The sequence below is a fragment of the Pithys albifrons genome, chromosome 7, assembly GCF_047495875.1.
Source record: "Pithys albifrons albifrons isolate INPA30051 chromosome 7, PitAlb_v1, whole genome shotgun sequence".
Classification (NCBI taxonomy): Eukaryota; Metazoa; Chordata; class Aves; order Passeriformes; family Thamnophilidae; genus Pithys; species Pithys albifrons.
The window spans coordinates 4,802,630-4,821,563 of record NC_092464.1 but is presented as its reverse complement, the minus strand read 5'-3'; the positions used below and the strand labels follow the sequence as shown (position 1 = coordinate 4,821,563).

Genomic DNA, 18,934 nt, shown 5'->3' with positions numbered 1-18,934 from the left:
TTTGGTCTTACTGTTATTATTACTAACATTTACTGTAGCAGCTGTAGGCTCTGAACAAAGCTATGGCAAATCTGCATAAACACTCATCAGCAGGGACAGAGTGTGATAAAAAGCATCCTTTTTTAAAAACCATGTGAGCAGGGGATATGGAGAGAGGACAAGTGATTTGCCTGAATTCACAGGGAGGTTTTGTTGCAGAGACAGAAATGGAATCTCTCTCAAAGTCCCAAATTAGCATGTTAACCTTAAGTTAAGCTTTGCATTCACATATACTGAGAAATGTTATTGGGAAGAATGAAGGGAAAAATACAGACCTTGTCATCCAGAATAGGCTCACACTGAGAGTAGTTTATCTTGGAAGCCCATGTCCCATTGCCCAGGCATTCTCTGTAGGCATTTCCTGGTACAGACCAAAATAAAAGAGAGATGAACACTCTGTGCTGGACAGCCTAGAAATTTCACAGATTTGAGAAAAGATTAACAGAGCAGATTATTTACAAGGCAAATCAACTTATCCCACCTCTGTGAGGACTAGAACAGCCCACTGAGAAATAAATAACCACATCTGCAGGCATTTAAAGATATTTACTAATAATCTTTTCTTAACAGTTTATGAATTCAGAAGACAAAAAAGGTGTTAAAAGAATGTTGCAAGAAAAAGCTTAATGATAGTACAGTCTTTTAAAAGCAGTTAAGTGATGAATTCAGAACCAGAGAGGTTTAGGTGTTCAGTGCCCCCCCCAAGAACAGTATGTGTAGGGTAAACTTACTGCTCTACCCCCCCTCAATTTATCCTACTGCAAACTAGAAGAAACATTCCTGGAGATTTTGATTTTCTGGAGTCTTCCTGGGCAAAACTTCTGCAAAGAGCATGAGGAGCAAGATAAGCACATCTGCCAGCCCTGGGCTGGGCAGGCTGAGGCACACAAGAATCTCTCAAAAATTATTTCAGGAGTGGATATATCTGGGTTAGGATGTTCACCCATCGCCTGTGGAAAAGAAACCACTTCTGAGCTTTTCCCAGGGTCCCAGTTCTCCCAAAATGCAAGTGAAAATCACAAATTACTTTCTTGAAGCAGAGAGAATTCATGTCCAATTGCAATGTAACCCTGAGGAGCTCTGGAAAATGCATGTAGTAATACTGGGGGTGAGGAGGAGGGTTCACTTTCTGGCAAGTATTCCTCTTCATCCCAAGGAACTCTGAGGGAAAACTATCAGGTTTTGCTGCACCAACTACCTTCCTCCACTCACCAACAGCACATCCAATCCCAAGCAATCATTTTTTTTTCATTCTTATTTTGAACTGTTTCTTAGAAACAAGAGAATTAAAATAAAACAGGAAATTCAGAAAGATCCCCAAAGGACAAATACAGGAAACTTCCTAATGAACTCTTCATGATGTTCTTGCTGCCCTTTATCCAATTTCTTCTTGGGTCTTTGCCATGGTCCTTCAGTGCTAGTACAGCATCCAGACATCAGGAAAATCAGATGTCAAATAAAGGCATGAGACTGAATGTTCCTAAAAGTTCTGTTGCCAACAGCCTTTGAAAAAAGGTAAAGAGACTTTTGAAAAGGTCCTTTTCCTTACAGAGGAGGAAAGTCCAAATGGAAAGCAACCACACGCTCCAGATTACAGCAGGTCCACGCAGAGCACTGAATTTCATGTTGCTATTGTCTATTTGCACTTTTGTACTGTTTCTTTATTGGAGTGACAAGGCCAAACAAACCAAAACAGTCTGAGTGGGATTTGGGTGGTAGGATCCAATTTACACCCCTAAAAGCCTTTTTATTTGTCCCCTCCTTTGGCAAGTTGCTGATTGGAGTCTCTGTGGCAAACTTCTGACTCTCCAGACACTGAGTGGGAAATTGTGGTGCTTAGTTGGATGTTGAATCCCACTTCTAGGATAGTGCTCATATGAAGCCCTTATTTTATTCACTCAAACCCTTGTTTTATTCACTCTGACTCTTCCTTTCCCATGTTGTACCTTTCCAGCTCATGTGTGAAGAACACAAACACGATCAACAACCCACAACAAGGCAGTTCTTAAAGGAACTTTTTGTTATCTGGGTTTATCAGCTGGCACACCAGATCTCCTACAGGGTGAGTATTTGAACAGGAGGAGGAGAAAATCAAACCCTGAATTTCTGTGGTCCAGAAATTCTCCAGAACCAGCCACTTCTCAGAAACAACAGCAATACTTCTGGGAATATCTCATTCCAAACTCTAGTAGTCATAACTAATTTATATCCCACAGCAAAGGTCTTCTTTCTTTCTTCTAAATGTCTTACAGCATTAGCTCTAATAGTCACATGGAAACAAGTTTCTGATCATACTGAATGTATTTTCATATATCTATTTTAATAACATAATGCAGATCTTTTACCCAGTGCTTTAGAGGAGAAGTATCTCAATTAGGGAGTGAGGTAATATTAGAGAGTAAGAACCTCACTGGAGGCACCTGGAGGAAGCAGCTCTTGTTCATGCACAGATGAATCCCAGGGCATAGAGCGAGTCCAGCATTGCTTGAGGATATTGGATCAATCCCATATGCACTGGAAGGGATGTGTGCCCTGCTACACAGCATGTGAAGGAAGAGGGAAACCAGAAGTGATTAAACACTCTTAAAAATATTCCTTCTCCCCTGACTTTCCAGAAAGAACTTGGATTATTGTACTCTGTGCTAGAAGCATTCTTGCTCTCTGCTTTAAAGCACTGTGTATAGAAAGGGGATGGATTAAATTCAGTTTTTCTTAATGACTGTCATGAAAAATAAGAAAAAAACCGGGAAGAATTGTGATGGAGATCTCCATTGTAGAAACAAACAATGAACTCTCAGGAAGAAAAGAACAGTTACGTAGAATCATAGAATAGAATCATAGAATCAATTGGGTTGGAAAAGACCTCCAAGATCATCGAGTCCAACCCTTGGTCCAACTCCAGTCCCTTTACCAGATCATGGCACTCAGTGCCACGGCCAATCTGCGTTTAAAAACCTCCAGGGATGGGGAATCCATCCCCTCTCTGGGCAGCCCATTCCAATCCCTGAGCACTCTCTCTGCAAAGAATTTCTTTCTCATCTCCAACTTCAATTTCCCCTGGCAGAGCTTGAGCCCATCGTGCCCCCTTGTCCTATTGCTGAGTGCCTGGGAGAAGAGACCAACCCCCACCTGGCCAGAACTTCCCTTCAGGCAGTTCCAGACAGTGCTGAGGTCACCTCTGAGCCTCCTCTTCTCCAGGCTAAACACCCCCAGCTCCCTCAGCCTCTCCCCCATAGGGCTTGTGCTCCAGTCCCTTCACCAGCCTTTCTAGGGCAAAAGAGTTAATTATAAATAGAAAGAAATGGAGGTATTAGAACAAATTTTTTTCTCAGTTGAAAAACAATTGTGGAAAATTTCATTTTCTTTGACAAATGACATGCTGAAGAATTTGGCATATTTTCTCTTATGATTTCTCCTTTCTTACTGACTTTATTCAAAAGAAGGAATACTCAAAATAAAGAGATATTTGGTAGATACAACATATGGTTATATGTGCTCTGTGTGCACTTGCACTCCTATAAACAACTGGACAAGTAGATTTAATGTTCATGCAAACAAATAATGAGTGACAGATGACTCATGACGGCACAGGCAACACTCAGCCCTTATCCACAGAGCTTTTGATACAGCATCCAATATTCACTTCTGTGCTTCAGTCTATGGTCTTTTCTTTGACTTAGGAAATGTTTCCTTTGGTTGCAGATTTGTAGCTACTGATTTCTTCTGCTTAACCATCAGTCCAGGGGATGAGCAAGGAGGTAAAAGGGAACTCCTTGACTAGAAAGGAAGATGCAGAAGAGCTCAGGTTGTCAACTGGGTTGCTTCCAGAAAATGTATTTCACCCCCTCCAGGCCTGTCAGCACGACATCTGCATTTCCCTATTTCTTCTAAGACCTGGTCACAGTCTTATTCCACCAACGAGACCAATGACAGCAACTAGAGCCCAGATGGACATCACAAGGACAGGAGAAACACCAACATTTGCAGCTCTCAGGGACTGTGAGGTGGTGTAAAAGGGATCTCCATTCCTAAAAAATTTGGTACCACATCACAAAAAGGAAGGTAAATGATCTGAGCATGACTACAGCAAAACCTTGGCAGGAGTAGAACTGGGATATCCTATTCCTTACACAGCCACCCATAGCAGGAACAGGAACTATTCTAAGTAAAAACAACGTTTGCTGAGGAATCCTAGTGAACAAAAACATTGCAGTCCACTTCAGATTTCCCAGCAATGTGTCACTGCTCTCTCTCAGCTCAAACAGTTTTTGAGAGTCCCTTCAGCAAGAAGGGAACTTTGATCACTGCAGATTTCCCAGGAATGACCTCCTGTTGTTAAGCCCTCAGGGAGGAGCAGTGTGTGCCAATTCCCCCTGATTCCAGCTTTTGGGAAAGGAGTGTCCAGCTCAGTCTATTAATTTATGGAACTTCTCTGAATATATCCAGAGAAATAATCAAACAACTACAGGAATGTCTCACTTTTGTGTATTTGTACACACATGCCCTCACTATGTAGAGCTTGAACTTTTCTTAGTGGAGTACAACCATTTGAGAGCAGGTGAGAAATTTGAAGGTAGAGAGCAAAAGATCCTTGAATGGAGAAGAAATATAGTGTGGCATTTATCCAAAACCCACAACTCAGTCTTTTTCAGAGCAAACAGGAATTTTTAAAAAGTCCAATCTATCTGTTGGTTCATTAAAGAGAAGATATCAACCCAGATTTGATCACTGTAGCCTCAAAATAATGGATAATGATTTTCATCTGAAGTGAAGGACATGAGAGAAGCTCACAGGGTTTGTTTGTTAATATTGAAGGACTCCTCACACTCTATTGTTTGATAAAGGGGGGAGACATGCAAATTCTGTTTACAGCTTTGCCCACAATCCTCTCCAGCATCCCTCCAACTCAGTGCCACTATCACAAGACTAGTTCTGGGAGTCTGTATAACTAAGCTCGAGGACTTTCATCCCAGAGCAGAACTGTGGTGTTTAATCATCTAAACTCATGTAAAATGAACTCCTTCCAGTCATGTTACACTTTATTAACAACACTGCTAGAGACTCACCTAAAAAGCCCTCAGTGTGTGTCTAAAGAGCAAATGGAGCAGCCAACAGTCAATATTTGTCCTCCCAACTGTGATTCTTCTGTTACTTAAAAAGCACTGAATTCAATAACTGTGATAAGTCTCAGTATCCAGTGTGGCTGCTTCAATACCACAAGTGCTTACATGAAAGTTGCACTTGAAATACCAATAACCAATAACACCAGGTAGTAAAAGCACACATGAAGTAAACACAGAGTAGCTACAAAGGCTGGAAACTGTCTCCAGTTCTGGGCTCCCCAGTACAAGAGACACATGGACACACTGGAGAGAGCTCAGGGGAGGAGCACAGGATAAGGAGCTGCAGCATCTCTCCTTCGAGGAAAGGCTAAGAAAGCTGGGACACTTCACTCTGGAAAAGAGAAGGCTCAGGGGGGATTTACAATGTATCTAAATATCTGAAGGGAGGGTGTAAAGAGGATGGATCCAGTCTCTTTTCAGTGGTGCCCAGTGCCAGGATCAGAGGCCATGGGCACAGAGAAAGAAGGTTCCACCTGAACATCAGGGACACATTTTTACTGTGAGGTGACAGAGCACTGAAGGAGCTTGACAAGGGAGACTGGGAGCCTCCCTCCTAGGAGATAATTAAAAACTGCCCAGACATGGTCCTGGGCAACCTCCCTCTGAGGGAGGATTGGACCAGATGACCTCCAGTGGTCACTTCCAACACCAGCCATCCTGTGATCCTGTCATAACATGATACTATTACCTTCTGGAACAACTTTAAAACACAGCTTAGGTACAATGTCTTACATGAGTTTAAGAGGTAAAACTTTGACCTTAAATTCATTTCTAACCACAGACAAGGCTGCAGCTCCAAATGGAATATGTAAGGATGGTTGATAAGTGGTATTCTTTATTTATTTTTTTTATTGACCCTGCTGAAGAACATCAAGCCTTTTAGGAAGCTGTAACTCAATATGTATAGATTGGCCTGGTGGTTTGTGTTTAGTCAGTAAAAGTCCATTAAGTGCACGAAACAAACAAGAGACAGGAGCACCAGGAAAAGGTAAGTGGCTGTAATTCCCAGCAGGAAGGTAACCACGTCCTTCCAGCCAACAGCAGGCAAAGCCATTCCAGACACTGCATGCAGCCCCTGCTGTAATGGATCTTGTCCTTGACAGCTGGAACTAAGCTGGGTTTGGAAAAGATTGTAGTTATCTTGCTGTGTCTCATGTAGATGCTTTTCTGACAAGGTTTACATTTCCAGGCATCATTAAAATGGAAATCCAACTTCTCCAACTATTTCTGCCTTTTATCCTGCATCCCACACACACAGAGTGGCCACAGAATCTTGAGACAAGTTCATCTGCTACTGGAGTGAAGGGAATAAACAGGGAAATGAATAAATAAATAAAAGACAGCCTGTTAAGGCCTGAGCTGGGCACAGCCAAGGGGATCTGCCTGCTCTGACAGCTGGCTCATCCCTGTTAGGTGGCAGCCAAGCTGAAAGGAAGGGGCCATCCATCAGAAAACCTGAACCCCCACTGAAGAAAATCCCTAGAAAGTACAAGGGTTTGGAAAGTGGAGTTAGCAGTGACTCTGGCAGTGTCAGAGACTGACAGATGCTGCCAACACCTGAAAGGGCACAGTGAGTCATGTCTCCCATCTCCCTATCAACAGGATTTGCTCAGTCCAGATTAAAAAGTGTAAGCCCCAAGAACTTCTAGTAATTGCTTTGTAAAACTATTACAGGCTGGCTGTTAAATCTCTCCACTGGGATTTTTTTATTAATATCTTAAATATGTCTTTTTCCTCACTTTTTAAGACAACTATTAAACTGTTTTTTGCCCCTGTACTTCCCCCTGACCAAGCTGAGCAATCAGCCTTCCTTTTCAGTGTAGGTCAGTACTGCATATTTACCACAGGAATTTTAGAATATCAACTTGCACCCAGCTTTGTCCAGCTCATCTCACCAGTCCTTTCCCACTCTGGTTTCAGGGCACAGCAAAGCAGCCACTCAATAGTGACCCCAGCTTGGAGGTGTTCATGCCAAGTTTGCCAATGGAAAGCAAGCCCAGATAAATGAGGTTTTCCCTTAGGTATGTAACATTAAAAGAGGTTCTATGATATGCTGGCCTGTAAAATCAGAAGAGAGAGAGGAGAAAACCCTTCTTGTCTCAGTGCCAGGCTTAAAGTTGGGTGACATTTTCTGAGCTGAGTAAATGAATTTTGAAATATACATTTTGGGGCAGCAAAAGTCACTTGATAAGCCAGGTAATTGGACCCAAGTTTTATACAACAAAGAAAAAATGTAGAAAAATTCAAAGAACACAAGCACAAAACAAAACAAGATATTCCAGTGTTGGATGTTGTAGCCCATAAGTCACTCACAACATAGAGAACTTCAACTCTGGTCCTTCCTCTGTTGGATTTTCAGAGGATCTTGAACCCAGTTAAAAGGATTCTTTTCTTCCAGAGTATCCTAATCACTGGGATATTGCAAGAGTCTCCCAGTGCCTCCTCCAAATAATTTTTATTCCTTTAATGTTTAAAATAAGACAGTTTGCTTGGCATTAAGCAAAACTTTTCATCATGATCCCCAGTAAATCCAACAGGAACCTCACGATATAAATTCCTCAGACTGGCTGCCCAGATTTCATAGGATTCAGACCAAATGAGACAGAAAAAATCTGTGTTGCATAAAAGAGACACCACTTCATGTATAGACTATTCTTAGCCCTTTTTCAAAATCTCAGAAAAACAGAAAGCCTCTAAAAATAGGGTCTGAATCATGGAGCTATAAATTATTTATTCATGTGCCACCCTTCCTCTTTGGTGTTTTTTTCCTGATTGTTGCAGTGAGAAGACAGAGCCAGGTAGGATTCACAATCCATCAGGACATTGCTTACTATTTCTAGAAATCACAAGTGACAGTGGCATAATTGTTACAGCAGCCACAAGTCCAGGAGACTGGGAACAAATGAAAGAATCTCTCTCCACATACTTGATTTGTGAATGAGGGATATTCTGACAAAGACAAGGAGAGGCAAGAACAGTTATCCAACTGATGCTTGTTACTTTGTGCATCAGCCAACATCACCCTGAAAGCCCAGCTTTGTTCAAAGAGTTTTTCTTAGGTGTCACAGTTGGCTTTTTTTTTTTAATTTTACATTCATGCAGAATTATAATGCACTTAAAGGAGAGTCCTGGAAGGCAGAAAAATAACACTTTAGGTGAGAAATGTTCCCCTAGAAAAATATTTTTAAATCAGCTCTATCTGGCCCACCAACGGGATGTGTCTTAGGGCTTTCAAGCACAGAAGAAACTTTGATGAGTCTTCTATTGTTTTTCTTTGCCAAGAAGTCCTAAAAAGGTTTACCAGGAGCTCAAGCAGCCCAATTATGCTCATCTGCTGGATTGATTTCCTACCTGCTAAAAAGCTCAAGTGATTCCCCCAGGTCATATAAGATGTCAGAAGCAAAGGCAGGAATAGAAACTTTCAGAGGTTTAGAAGTCCTCCAGACTTTCTTCAGAGTTTAGAAAAACACTTCTCTGGATTTCCAGCCCAAGGCACCCTCTGTTAGGCTGACAAAAATTAAGGGCACCTGAGGAGTTCAGTTCTGTTTCTCTGCATGTAGAACCACAGAAAGTTTGGGGTTGGAAAGGACCTCAAAGATCATCCATTTCCTGCTCCCTGCCATGGGCAAATTCACCTTCCACTAGCCCAGGTTGCTCCCAAGCCCTGTCCAGCCTGTCCTTGAACTCTTCCTTGCCTGAGGCTGGGGCTGCCAGGGAGGAAACATCTTGAGCACTTCAACAGAGATCCCTGAGACCAGAAAAGTGGCTCTTTTAAACTTTGTTCAATGAAACACCTGCTGATATAAAACTTTACACACAAAAAAATACATGCTCTTTTTGACTTTCCAATCCTTGAAAGTCAAGCCCACAACTCAGGAAAAACACAACTTCTTGCAATACTTTTCACTCCTCTCATTCCTCCAGAGTTAACAAAAACTGTTTCATAAAATAAAGGTCTTTTATAGTACATATTCTATTTCCTTATAGCTTTATTTTCAATTGTTTCAGGATTGAGGTGTGGGCAATGGCAGACAATCCCCAAACTGCTGCCCTTTGCCAAAAAAATCAGAAAGATCACTGGGGAATCATCCTGGAATCTGCTTTCATTGTCTCAACTGCCTACAGCTCCTGTGGTAACCCTTCTATTAATAATTCAATAAAAAAAGAATTACCATTGAACTATATAATTATAATCCCTATATACTATTAATTTCCTTAGGAAATTATTCCATGTCTTGTGATTAAGAACACTCTTTTTCTGACATGTCAGGACTGTGCTGTTACAGAAGCAGCTGAGGGAACAGCAAGAAGGGAGGGAGAGAGGACCAAGTGAACAGGCTCTCCAGCACCTGGCAGATGCTCAGCTAATCCTGCCTTCAGAAACAGGCAAGTGCACAGTATTTTTCCTTACACTAATTGACATGGCAGAGTTTGGGCCATGTGTCAAAAGCACTAAAGAAGGGGGAAAAGTAAAACAATCCCTCCTTTTCAGTGTCTGCCAAAAAGTGCTGCAGTGCCCACATTAAAAGTACACCCTGTAATAGTCTGAAAAGTTCATTTTTTCAGAACTAATGGAGGTTACTTGCTTCTGTAAATTGATTGTGCTGAACTTGAGCTGAATATCCAAGATGAGTCTGCAGCCTCCCAAGGCTATTTGCATCCTGCAGATAATTCCCTGGACAGCTCATATCCCCAAATGTGGATGCACATGGAACCTAAAGATTCCCAACACAGACCTGCCAGGGGAAATTTAAGTTGCAGATCAGAAAAAAATTCTTTCCAGAGAGAGTAATCAGGCATTGGAATGGCCTGCCCAGAGAGGGGGTGGATTCCCCATCCCTGGAGGTTTTTAAACTGAGCTTGGCCGTGGCACTGAGTGCCATGATCTCGTAAAGGGACTGGAGTTGGACCAAGGGTTGGACTTGATGATCTTGGAGGGCTTTTCCAACCCAATCGATTTTATGATTCTATGACCTGTCTGCATTTTTAAGCAGAAAGATAAAAGAGGGAGATTACAGAGCAATTTCTATTGAACTATTCCTCAGTTTACTACCTTTTTTCCCTTCACCTGGTTTTCAGCACAAGAAAAAAAAAACCAAACAAAATAGAAAAAACCAAACTTCCAAACTAAATCTCTTCATTTTTAGCTGAACAGAAACCAGAAATTACTTGACTCTCCAAAAACCTGTTGCAAAATGGAAGTCTGACATTCATGCTGGGCTTATCATTTGCACACACAGCCATTCACATTGATCTTTGGTGAAAGGGCAAGTGTCACACACAACAAAGATGCACAGACATCACTTCTGCTTCAGCAAATCACAAAATCTTGGATTGCTGGAAACTAAAAGAGCACCCAGGGGCAGTGTTTCTTCATGCTTGCCCTATTCTCATATTCCTCTCTACAGATAAAGCAGTTCAAGATTAAGACAAAAATTCTGATGTCCTGATGCAGACGCTCATTTGTGAGGGAAGGTTACAATGTCTGGGCTGCCAAACAGACATCCAGCACTATTTGAGCTGTCCATGGCATCCACTCAATCCAGGCCATCAAACAGCACTTAATTTCCCAGTTCAAGCTAAATAATTGATGCCACGATTGCAGTCATCACAGTCTATACAGATTCAGCTGATCCATGGCCATTTTACCTGTTCTCCCACTGACCCCACCTCTACTGACAACTTTATTCACCTGCACTCTGTAATACATTGTGGAACAATCACTGTATGTCTGTTTTAAAGACTTCCCTCACTTGACTCTGGGTGATGCAAGTGATTTAAGTCACAGGCTACCACCATTTGTATGGATCAAGCACAAATTCCTAGGACAGATTCTACAGCCCAGAACATTTCCACCTCCACAGAGAGGGAACTTCCATCTCCACAGCTACCTGAAAAACACGAGAGAGAAAGGTGCAGTCTAAGAAAAGATTCTCACTGCTGGTTAGTCCAACAGGTCATTAATTCTCCCTTTGCTGCATAGGGGCAGTGAGTTCCTGTGGAGCACCAGGGCTGGAGGAGGAAAGTCATTCCCCAGGACTGAAGCACAATTTGTTCCTGGGCTTGACAGACTGGAAGAGCACAGAGCCATGAAACTCCCTGCCTAACTCCTTCTGCAAGGCTGCCAGGGCACAGCCTGATAATGATGTTTGACCTTTAGAGTAATTGCTTCTTAGCTGAAATTCAAAATTCAATTAGTCACTTGCCATAACTACTGAATGCACAGAGAAATGGCAGTGATAATGAGAGGTGTAACTGTACTTTAGTACCTGTAGTAAAGCTCTGTGGAATTGAGGAGCATGAAGATCTGATTAACACAGCAGTGGGAGGGAGAGGGAAGGAGCTTGAGTCTGGAGTTCTCCTGGGACAGACAACTCCAGGGGACAGTTTGTACAACCTGTTGAAGGGAATGAGGCTCTGTGTGCAGCCTTTCTCTGGTTAAGCTTTTCCTGAGGTGGGTGGGAAAGTGGGAAGCAATGTTGTTCTCATGAGCATTCACTGCCTGGAATTTGTTCAGGAATTTGGGAGTTGCAATCCCAGAAGCAAAGCACAGCAGCTGTATGAATGGTTTGTGATGGAGCACAGAGTCAATGTTCACTGGGAATCCTGACCTGCCCTACCCCCAGAACTCTGCAAAAATAATGAGAAAGGTGGTTAAGAAAAGGAGGTGGTGATTAGGGATGAGACCAGATTCCAAAATGCAGCCATTCATGGGATGGTTTCCTGGTAAGGTTCAAATATTTCTGACCCAGAATTCAGATGAAACTTCTAGTTCAGCAGCAGAGGCTGAGAGAGGAAAGCAGCACACAGGACAAGTGCTCTCAGGAAAGAAAAGCAGCCCAGGAACTCAAGGAAAAATATCACACACAACACAAGGAATGAGTCTGCTTGAAAGGTCAAGAGAGTCTGCAAAACCTGATTATCACTGAGTCAGCACTGAGGGTTTGCCTCTCCCACAGTAATGCCCATCAGGAACTGGCGCTTGGACTTGTTAAGGTTTTGCTTTCTTTAATCTCAAAGTCTTCTCCAGATCACAGATTCAGCATTTTATAAGAATCCTTTCCTTTTTGAAAATTCCAGGATGCTACAGACAGATCTGTCACACTTGCACGTGGCAGGATGTCTGGACAAAACCACACCAGACGCTGCTGTCACTTCTGCTGCCTTTGGCTGCCAGAAAGCACCGAGTCTTCCCTGAGCCTAAATATTCATCAGGGGTGTGCAGGGAAGGAACAGACTGTCTGCAAGACAAAAAAGGCTGCAGGCACGAGATGGGTGACCATTTGCCAAAGCAATCCCTGCCAGCTTTCATAACTAAAGCTGATACAGGAATATAAAAAAAATCCAGATGTTTCATGGCAGATACAAGCCCGTTTTGCTCAGCCACAATTCTCTTTCTGAAATGTAAGTTTAAAAAGGGGATGAGAATGGGAATGTCTCCCAATTTCTGTGAAGGAAACTTCATGTTTCACAACAAAACCCCTTCATACTGTTTAAAAAGATGAGCAAAATAATTATACCATTTAAAAAGATAAGCAAAATACTCAGCAACATCAAGAGCCTGAATTTTGATTGTGGAGATGGCTGCTGAAGTGAAGGTTATAAATAACTTCTTTAGGTCATCACAGTTTGGGTTTGTTTGGGATTAGACAGTAAAGTCCCTGCAGATACAGGGAAATACAACAATAATTCCAAATCTTAAAGTCCTGTTACAGACACTAATAGTGCCATATTTTCTGCTGATTATCTCTCTCTATAAATACCCTCCTCCTCCCACTGGGGAGCAGATTTAAGGTTTCAAAACAAGTTTGTGAAAACACTTAGCAGGAGAAAAGGAACACCCACCTCAGATCATCTCTCTTACACAGTCACAATGAGGAAGAGGAAACTTTCATTAAAGAAATTACCTTAAGGAGCAGTGGGGTTTGAGCTCCAGTTTTGCCTCCCTCTCTGTTTTTCTCTTCCCACCCTTGAAACTTGAGCCAAAAAGTTGATTGAATAAATAACATAAACTGAGCACAGCACTGCTATGGGGAACTCTGTGTCCACAGGTGTTTTGTCTGGTAAGAAGGGCAGCAGGCAAGAGCTGACCTTGTAGGTCTGCAATTGCTGGGTTGATGTACCTACTTCTTATAGCCTGGATTTGAAAGTCCACTGACTGCTTAAACCACCCAAGGCTCCCCTTCCTACACCTCATATTACTGTTTCCATTGCTGCATTTTCGTGCTTTCCCAGAGCACAGAACATGCTTTCTCATGGAACATGAACCATGTGCCAGTCCTTTCCTCCAGGAGAGCACCTATTGAAACTTTAAGGGAGGTCAGAAACCCAGAGAAATACTATTTCATAAAATGTTTGCCATTACTGGAATCTACACCAGGAAATTTGGTTTGCAAGTGATATCAAAAAAGAAGTGAAAAAGTATGAGATTAATTTTGAGAGGGAACTGTGAAGGACCACACTGTTCTGCAGGGATTGTTTTCATATCACATCACCTTAGCAATGAGAAAAGGCAGATCAAAGATATGCATTTGGCTCTCGGAGAGAAAGATGAGACTCTGCAGTGCTCCTTGGTCTCTGCTTCAGTCCAGCTTCCCAAGACATCTCCCACCCTTCACAAGAGATTCCCCCATGTTCCAGGAGCTGAGTGATCACCTGTTGACCAGGAAGACCATGAATAATCTGCAAAAGGCAGGTGTAAAAGAGGAAAAGAGGCTGCTCTCCTGACATAACCTGATTAAAGCATCACTCATTTGGAAAACCTGCTGTTATGTAGGAAGGTGCTTTCTTATCACCTGATAATTATTGTCTCTTTGGGGGTTTGAAATGGCATGGGAGGGAGAAAGGGAATTTTAAAATCTCTTCTAATTTTATAGTGCATAAAAGGTGCTGTCAGCACATGCTGTGACGGTCTAAGAAAAGCATTTCACCAGCTCCATTTCTTGGCTAAGCTCTCTGAAGAATCTCAAGAGCCTGAGCTTATTTGCAGCAGGGATGATTGGTGGGCCATCTCTGACCCACCTCATGTGGTTTTGGGTTCATTGTAGCCTGGCAAACATGGCCTGGCAGCTTCAACATCATCTCAGGCATCTTTTTTCTTAGGACCCATATACCTGTGATCTCGTGGCTGGCTGTAACACTAAAACAGCTTTGGGAGCTGTTGCAGTAACCAGGGGGATGGATTTGTGTACAGTGAGATCAGAAATTGTGCTCCCAAACCTGTGGAGGAAGAGAAGACACTCTAAACGGTGCTGTGGGTCCTCAATCACCACTGGAATTTAATCATCCAGTAGAAGAGAATTGTGTAATTGGTACCACTACACAGACTTCTCAGTCAGTCATGTGTCACCTGCAATACTGAAGTGTCTGAAAAGTGAAGGCTGGTGACACTCTGTGTCCAAAATTGGTACTAACAAAGTTGGCAGAGAACACTATTCCCTTTCATTAATTCTCCATGACTACAAGGAAGTGGAAGGAAAGAATAAGTCATCTCATGTTGGCAGCAAACACTGCACACCTTGCACGGTTTTCCATGTAGGACATTAATCTTGGGCTTGTGATATAAAATCTCCTCACAGCACAAAAAAGGATACAACAGCCCTCACCCTCAGTATTCTAGACAACTCTCAGAGCACTTCAAATGACCCTTCTCATTGTTTCAGCTTAGTTTTTCTTCAACATTCACTTATTTCCAGGCAGGTTTCCCTCACTCTGCACCAATCTCAAACAACATTTTTTAGTTTGCTTTAAATCATTAGGAAGAAATTCTTCCCTGTGAGGGTGGGCAGGCCCTGGCACAGGTTGCCCAGAGAAGCTGTGGCTGCCCCATCCCTGGAAGTGTCCAGGGCCGGGTTGGATGGGGCTTGGAGCAACCTGGGCTGGTGGAAGGTGTCCCTGCCCATGGCAGGGGGGTGGAATCAGATGATCTTTAAGGTCCCTTCCAACCTAAATCATTCTATGATTCTACACTGTTGATACCTTTAATACTTCACTTGCAGATTGTCTTTGTAAGTTTTATTTCTGGCTATATTTATTATTCTTTATTTTCCCCAGTCCTGCAAGAGGGGATAAACACTGTAAGTGAATATTACAGCTCAAGGTTGTCTGGGCTGCTTTCCACACCATCAGTCCCTTGCCCCAGAAAGCTAAAACAGCAATCACAGAAGAGAAAGAGCAAAGAAGGAGCTTGTCCTAATCAAAAAGGAAGGTGGCAATGCTAATGATAAAGAAACCCTTCTTTCCCTGAATTTAACTTTATTTCTTCTTTTATTTTTGAAGTTGATGTGATGGTCTTCACTTTGGTTCTAGAATTGAGGCTTTCAGAACTCAAATTTGTTGGTTTCATAAGCCACAGATTTATGTATCCCTTTCCTGGGACATAAACACTGGCTCCAGGGATTCTGAGAAGCACTGTATATTGGATTCAGACTGATAATAAACAATAAAAATGATGAGTAGGCTTTTTTTTTTAACTTATTGTTGTTGCTGTTGTTCATTTATGTTGCTTGTTGTTGGGGTTTTGGTTTTGCTTGTTTGTTTGTTTGTTTTTGAGGAGTTGTTTGGGGTTTTTTAAATTATTTTTTAACCCAGATCAGGCTACATCAGGAAAACAAAAGATGGAAAGAGGTAGGAGGAAAGCAAGGCAGTCTTCTTAACCCAGCACCATCCCTAAAGAAATGAGGCATCCAGCAAGGGCAGAAGCCAAGAATTCAAGGTGGAGGAAATATTCTGGGTGGTTCAGAGGATAAAAGCATTTGTGATACTTCAGCACTTGTCAGATTTAGTCTAATCCAGGTAACTGCACAAAGGGCCATCACAAGGATGCTGCAGAAAGCTCCTCTCACTCAGAGCTGAATTCCCCTGCACTTTATATGGTTGCTGATTTCCTGTCATGCTGACATGAAAGATGGGCACTAAGACTGGCTGTTTACAGTGACAATGCAGGAGGACTTGTAGAAATTGAAAGGAAAAAAAAGTATCTTTAAAATATTTACTCCTTCCTTTCAATGAAGAGAGCAATTAGATCAGGTAAAACATGTTTGAAAATGCTCATTCACCTACAAGAACTGTGTAGTGCTCATCACTTACTTCCATTTAGCTGAGACTCTCCCATTTAGACACTTACTGACTACTTTGGTACTAGATTTTCTTTTATGAAAAGAAAAACATTACTGAGAACTCTTACATTACATCCCTTACACTGAGACAGTTTATCCACAGTGCCATCTCCATTTCAGTCACAAAATGAGCTCCCCAGGAGAAAATCCAGTGAGCAATATTTAACTATGGGTAGCCAAGTGAGAACTGCTTAATTGATGTTCTCCTTCCATAAAATATTAAATCTCAAGTTTGCCATGAACAACTGTGTTGTAGAATAAAAAATAGAGGAAAACAACATAGAAAAAGAAAGAAAAAGGATGTTTGAATGGGCAGAGAAACTGCATTGGACTTCAAAGAATCCAAAGTGCATGAAAAAGTGTCTTACATTTATAACATCAAAGTAACAGAGCTTTGACTTCCTCTCCTAAATAATAATGAGCTACTGACTTGTATATCAAATGTGGGAAAGGTGATATAGTGATACTAGAGATGTTTTCTTTGACAGATGAATTAAAAGGTTAAAAAGGTAATTAATTTTTTTTAAGTAGGGTGAAACTTTGACTACATTTAAAGAACAATGAATTATGTTTTATAGCAATACAAATTTCATGTGCATGTTATGAATGGGCTACAGAACATTGTTGGAAACTATGTCAGTTTGACAGTTTAATCCTACTTTTAATTTAACGTGACCACAAAAACATCTGCAGTGTAACATAAAACCTCTGCACAAATGAGCATCCAAATCCTGAAGCCTTTTCTCTAAGAAAAATAAGCAGTCACTTACAGTTTCCACTGGAAATGTTCATTTTGGCCCAGTGCCTCAGGAGACTGAGTGCTGTTCTATTAAGCTCTAACACTGTTTGTTCCAATTTTTACTCTATGAATTTTATTTTATAACAGTGCAGTTGGGAGACCCAGTCTGTCTCCAATTGCTCCATCATTTGCCAAAAGGCAAAGGCCTTCTGGAAGACCTGCAGGTTTTCCTTCAGTAATGCCTTTGCCACCCCCAAAGGCAGGGAATTCCATAGGTGGGTCAAAGCTCATCTCTAGACAAGAGGAATAAAGAAAAGGAAAAGAAGCTTTCTATAAAGTAACAAAATGTGGTAGAAAGATCCGAGTGCTCCATTCTAATTAGCTATTCCAGCATCCCAGCCAGTCTGGCAAGGCTGTCTAATTAACTATCACAAACTAGGCCTAAATAATTCTATTAAGTCCCTCTTCTGCCTGTACTGCTGTGATGAGTCTCCAAGCCCATCCAACAGCCTGTCCAACTCCAAGCTGAGACAAAAGACTCTCCTTGCTTGTTTTCAATCATAGAAGCAATACAGATGTGGAAACTTCTGGGATTACTGCTACAGATGGACATGTTCAGAGGGTGATTTGGTCTCTGCATCTTTCTCTGTTGACCAAAAAAGGAGATCAGAAGACAGGCTTTGACAAGTCATCACAGAGATGGCTCAAGTTCAGTGAGATAAATCCCATCCTATGTGTATGAACAAACAAAAACTTACTTCTACCTTGAGGTTCAGCAAGTACAACACTAGAGTTTTCCAGCCCTTAGCCTAGAAGAATTCTAAAGTGGTGAAATCCAAATGGAATTGCACGTTCTTGCAGGATGGGTGTGATGTGACATCTACGGTGCACCCAGACTGTGCAGCAGGGCACAACCACAGAAGAGAAGTTAATACTTCCTGAATCTGTACTTCAATCCCTCTATGGTTTTAGCAGGAGTAGTGACAGATTAATACCCACAGAAGAACATTTTGAGTCTTGCAAATGAGATTATTTCTCCTGAAGTGGCATCTGGAGGTTTTGTACAGCACTGACTTCAGTTACAGCATCAGAAGCCTCAGGCAGAGACCCAGGCCCTCATGGTGCTGTAAGTGAAAACAGCACCTTCCAGATTTTTGGTGAGCTAAGGCCATGAAGAAACAGAATAAGAACCTGAAGGTGGGGTGCAGGATCCAAGCTAGGCAGAGAGGAGACTGCAAACAACACAACAACAAACCCCAGCCACAGATCACAGCTGATAACAAACATGGTTGCTCCAGGACAGAGTTACCAGCAGCCTCCATCAAATCCACACAGCATGGAATAAACCTTCATTCCCAGAGCAGTGCTGACCATGGGGAGCACACCCAGGCAAGGAGGGCTTTTACATAAGGGCTCCTGATGCTCATGTAAAAGAGGTCTGTGAAGATGGGAAGGGTCTGGAGGGGCAGCGTGAGGACACTGAAGGCACCTGGGGTGTTCAGCTGGAGGAGGCTGAGGGGAGACCTCACTGCAGAGACAACTTTCTTGAGAGGGGCAGAGGCAGGGCAGGTCCCACTGTGGGGACCAGGGACAGCACCCAGGGAATGGCCTAGAGTTGTGTCAGGGTAGGGTCAGGTTGGATCTCAGGAAAAGGTTTCCCCCAGAGGGTGGTTGGGCACTGAACAGGCTCCCCAGGGCAGTGGGCACAGCCCCAAACCTGACAGGGGTCAAGAAGTGCTTGGGTGATGCTCTCAGGCACATGGTGGGATTAATGGGGATGGTCCTGTTCAGGCTCAGAAGATGGACTTGATGATCCTTGTGAATCCTTTCCAAGTCAGGATATTCAGTTTGTATGATTCTGTAAGAGCCAGGCTCGACCCATCCATAACAAAAACTGAGATTCCCATCTCTGGAAG

General features: G+C 42.3%; 1 protein-coding gene across 3 annotated transcripts in view; it reads right to left on the bottom strand.

The window, feature by feature from the left end:
* The window catches only part of CRHR2 (corticotropin releasing hormone receptor 2), a 150,967-nt gene that overhangs the window by 68,786 nt on the left and 63,247 nt on the right, over positions 1–18,934 (bottom strand). For all 3 annotated transcript variants that reach the window (XM_071560650.1, XM_071560651.1, XM_071560652.1), the window contains one exon: positions 315–400. In XM_071560650.1, coding sequence (XP_071416751.1) covers positions 315–400 — 86 coding nt within the window. Of the gene's footprint in view, positions 1–314; positions 401–18,934 lie in introns of those variants that run through there.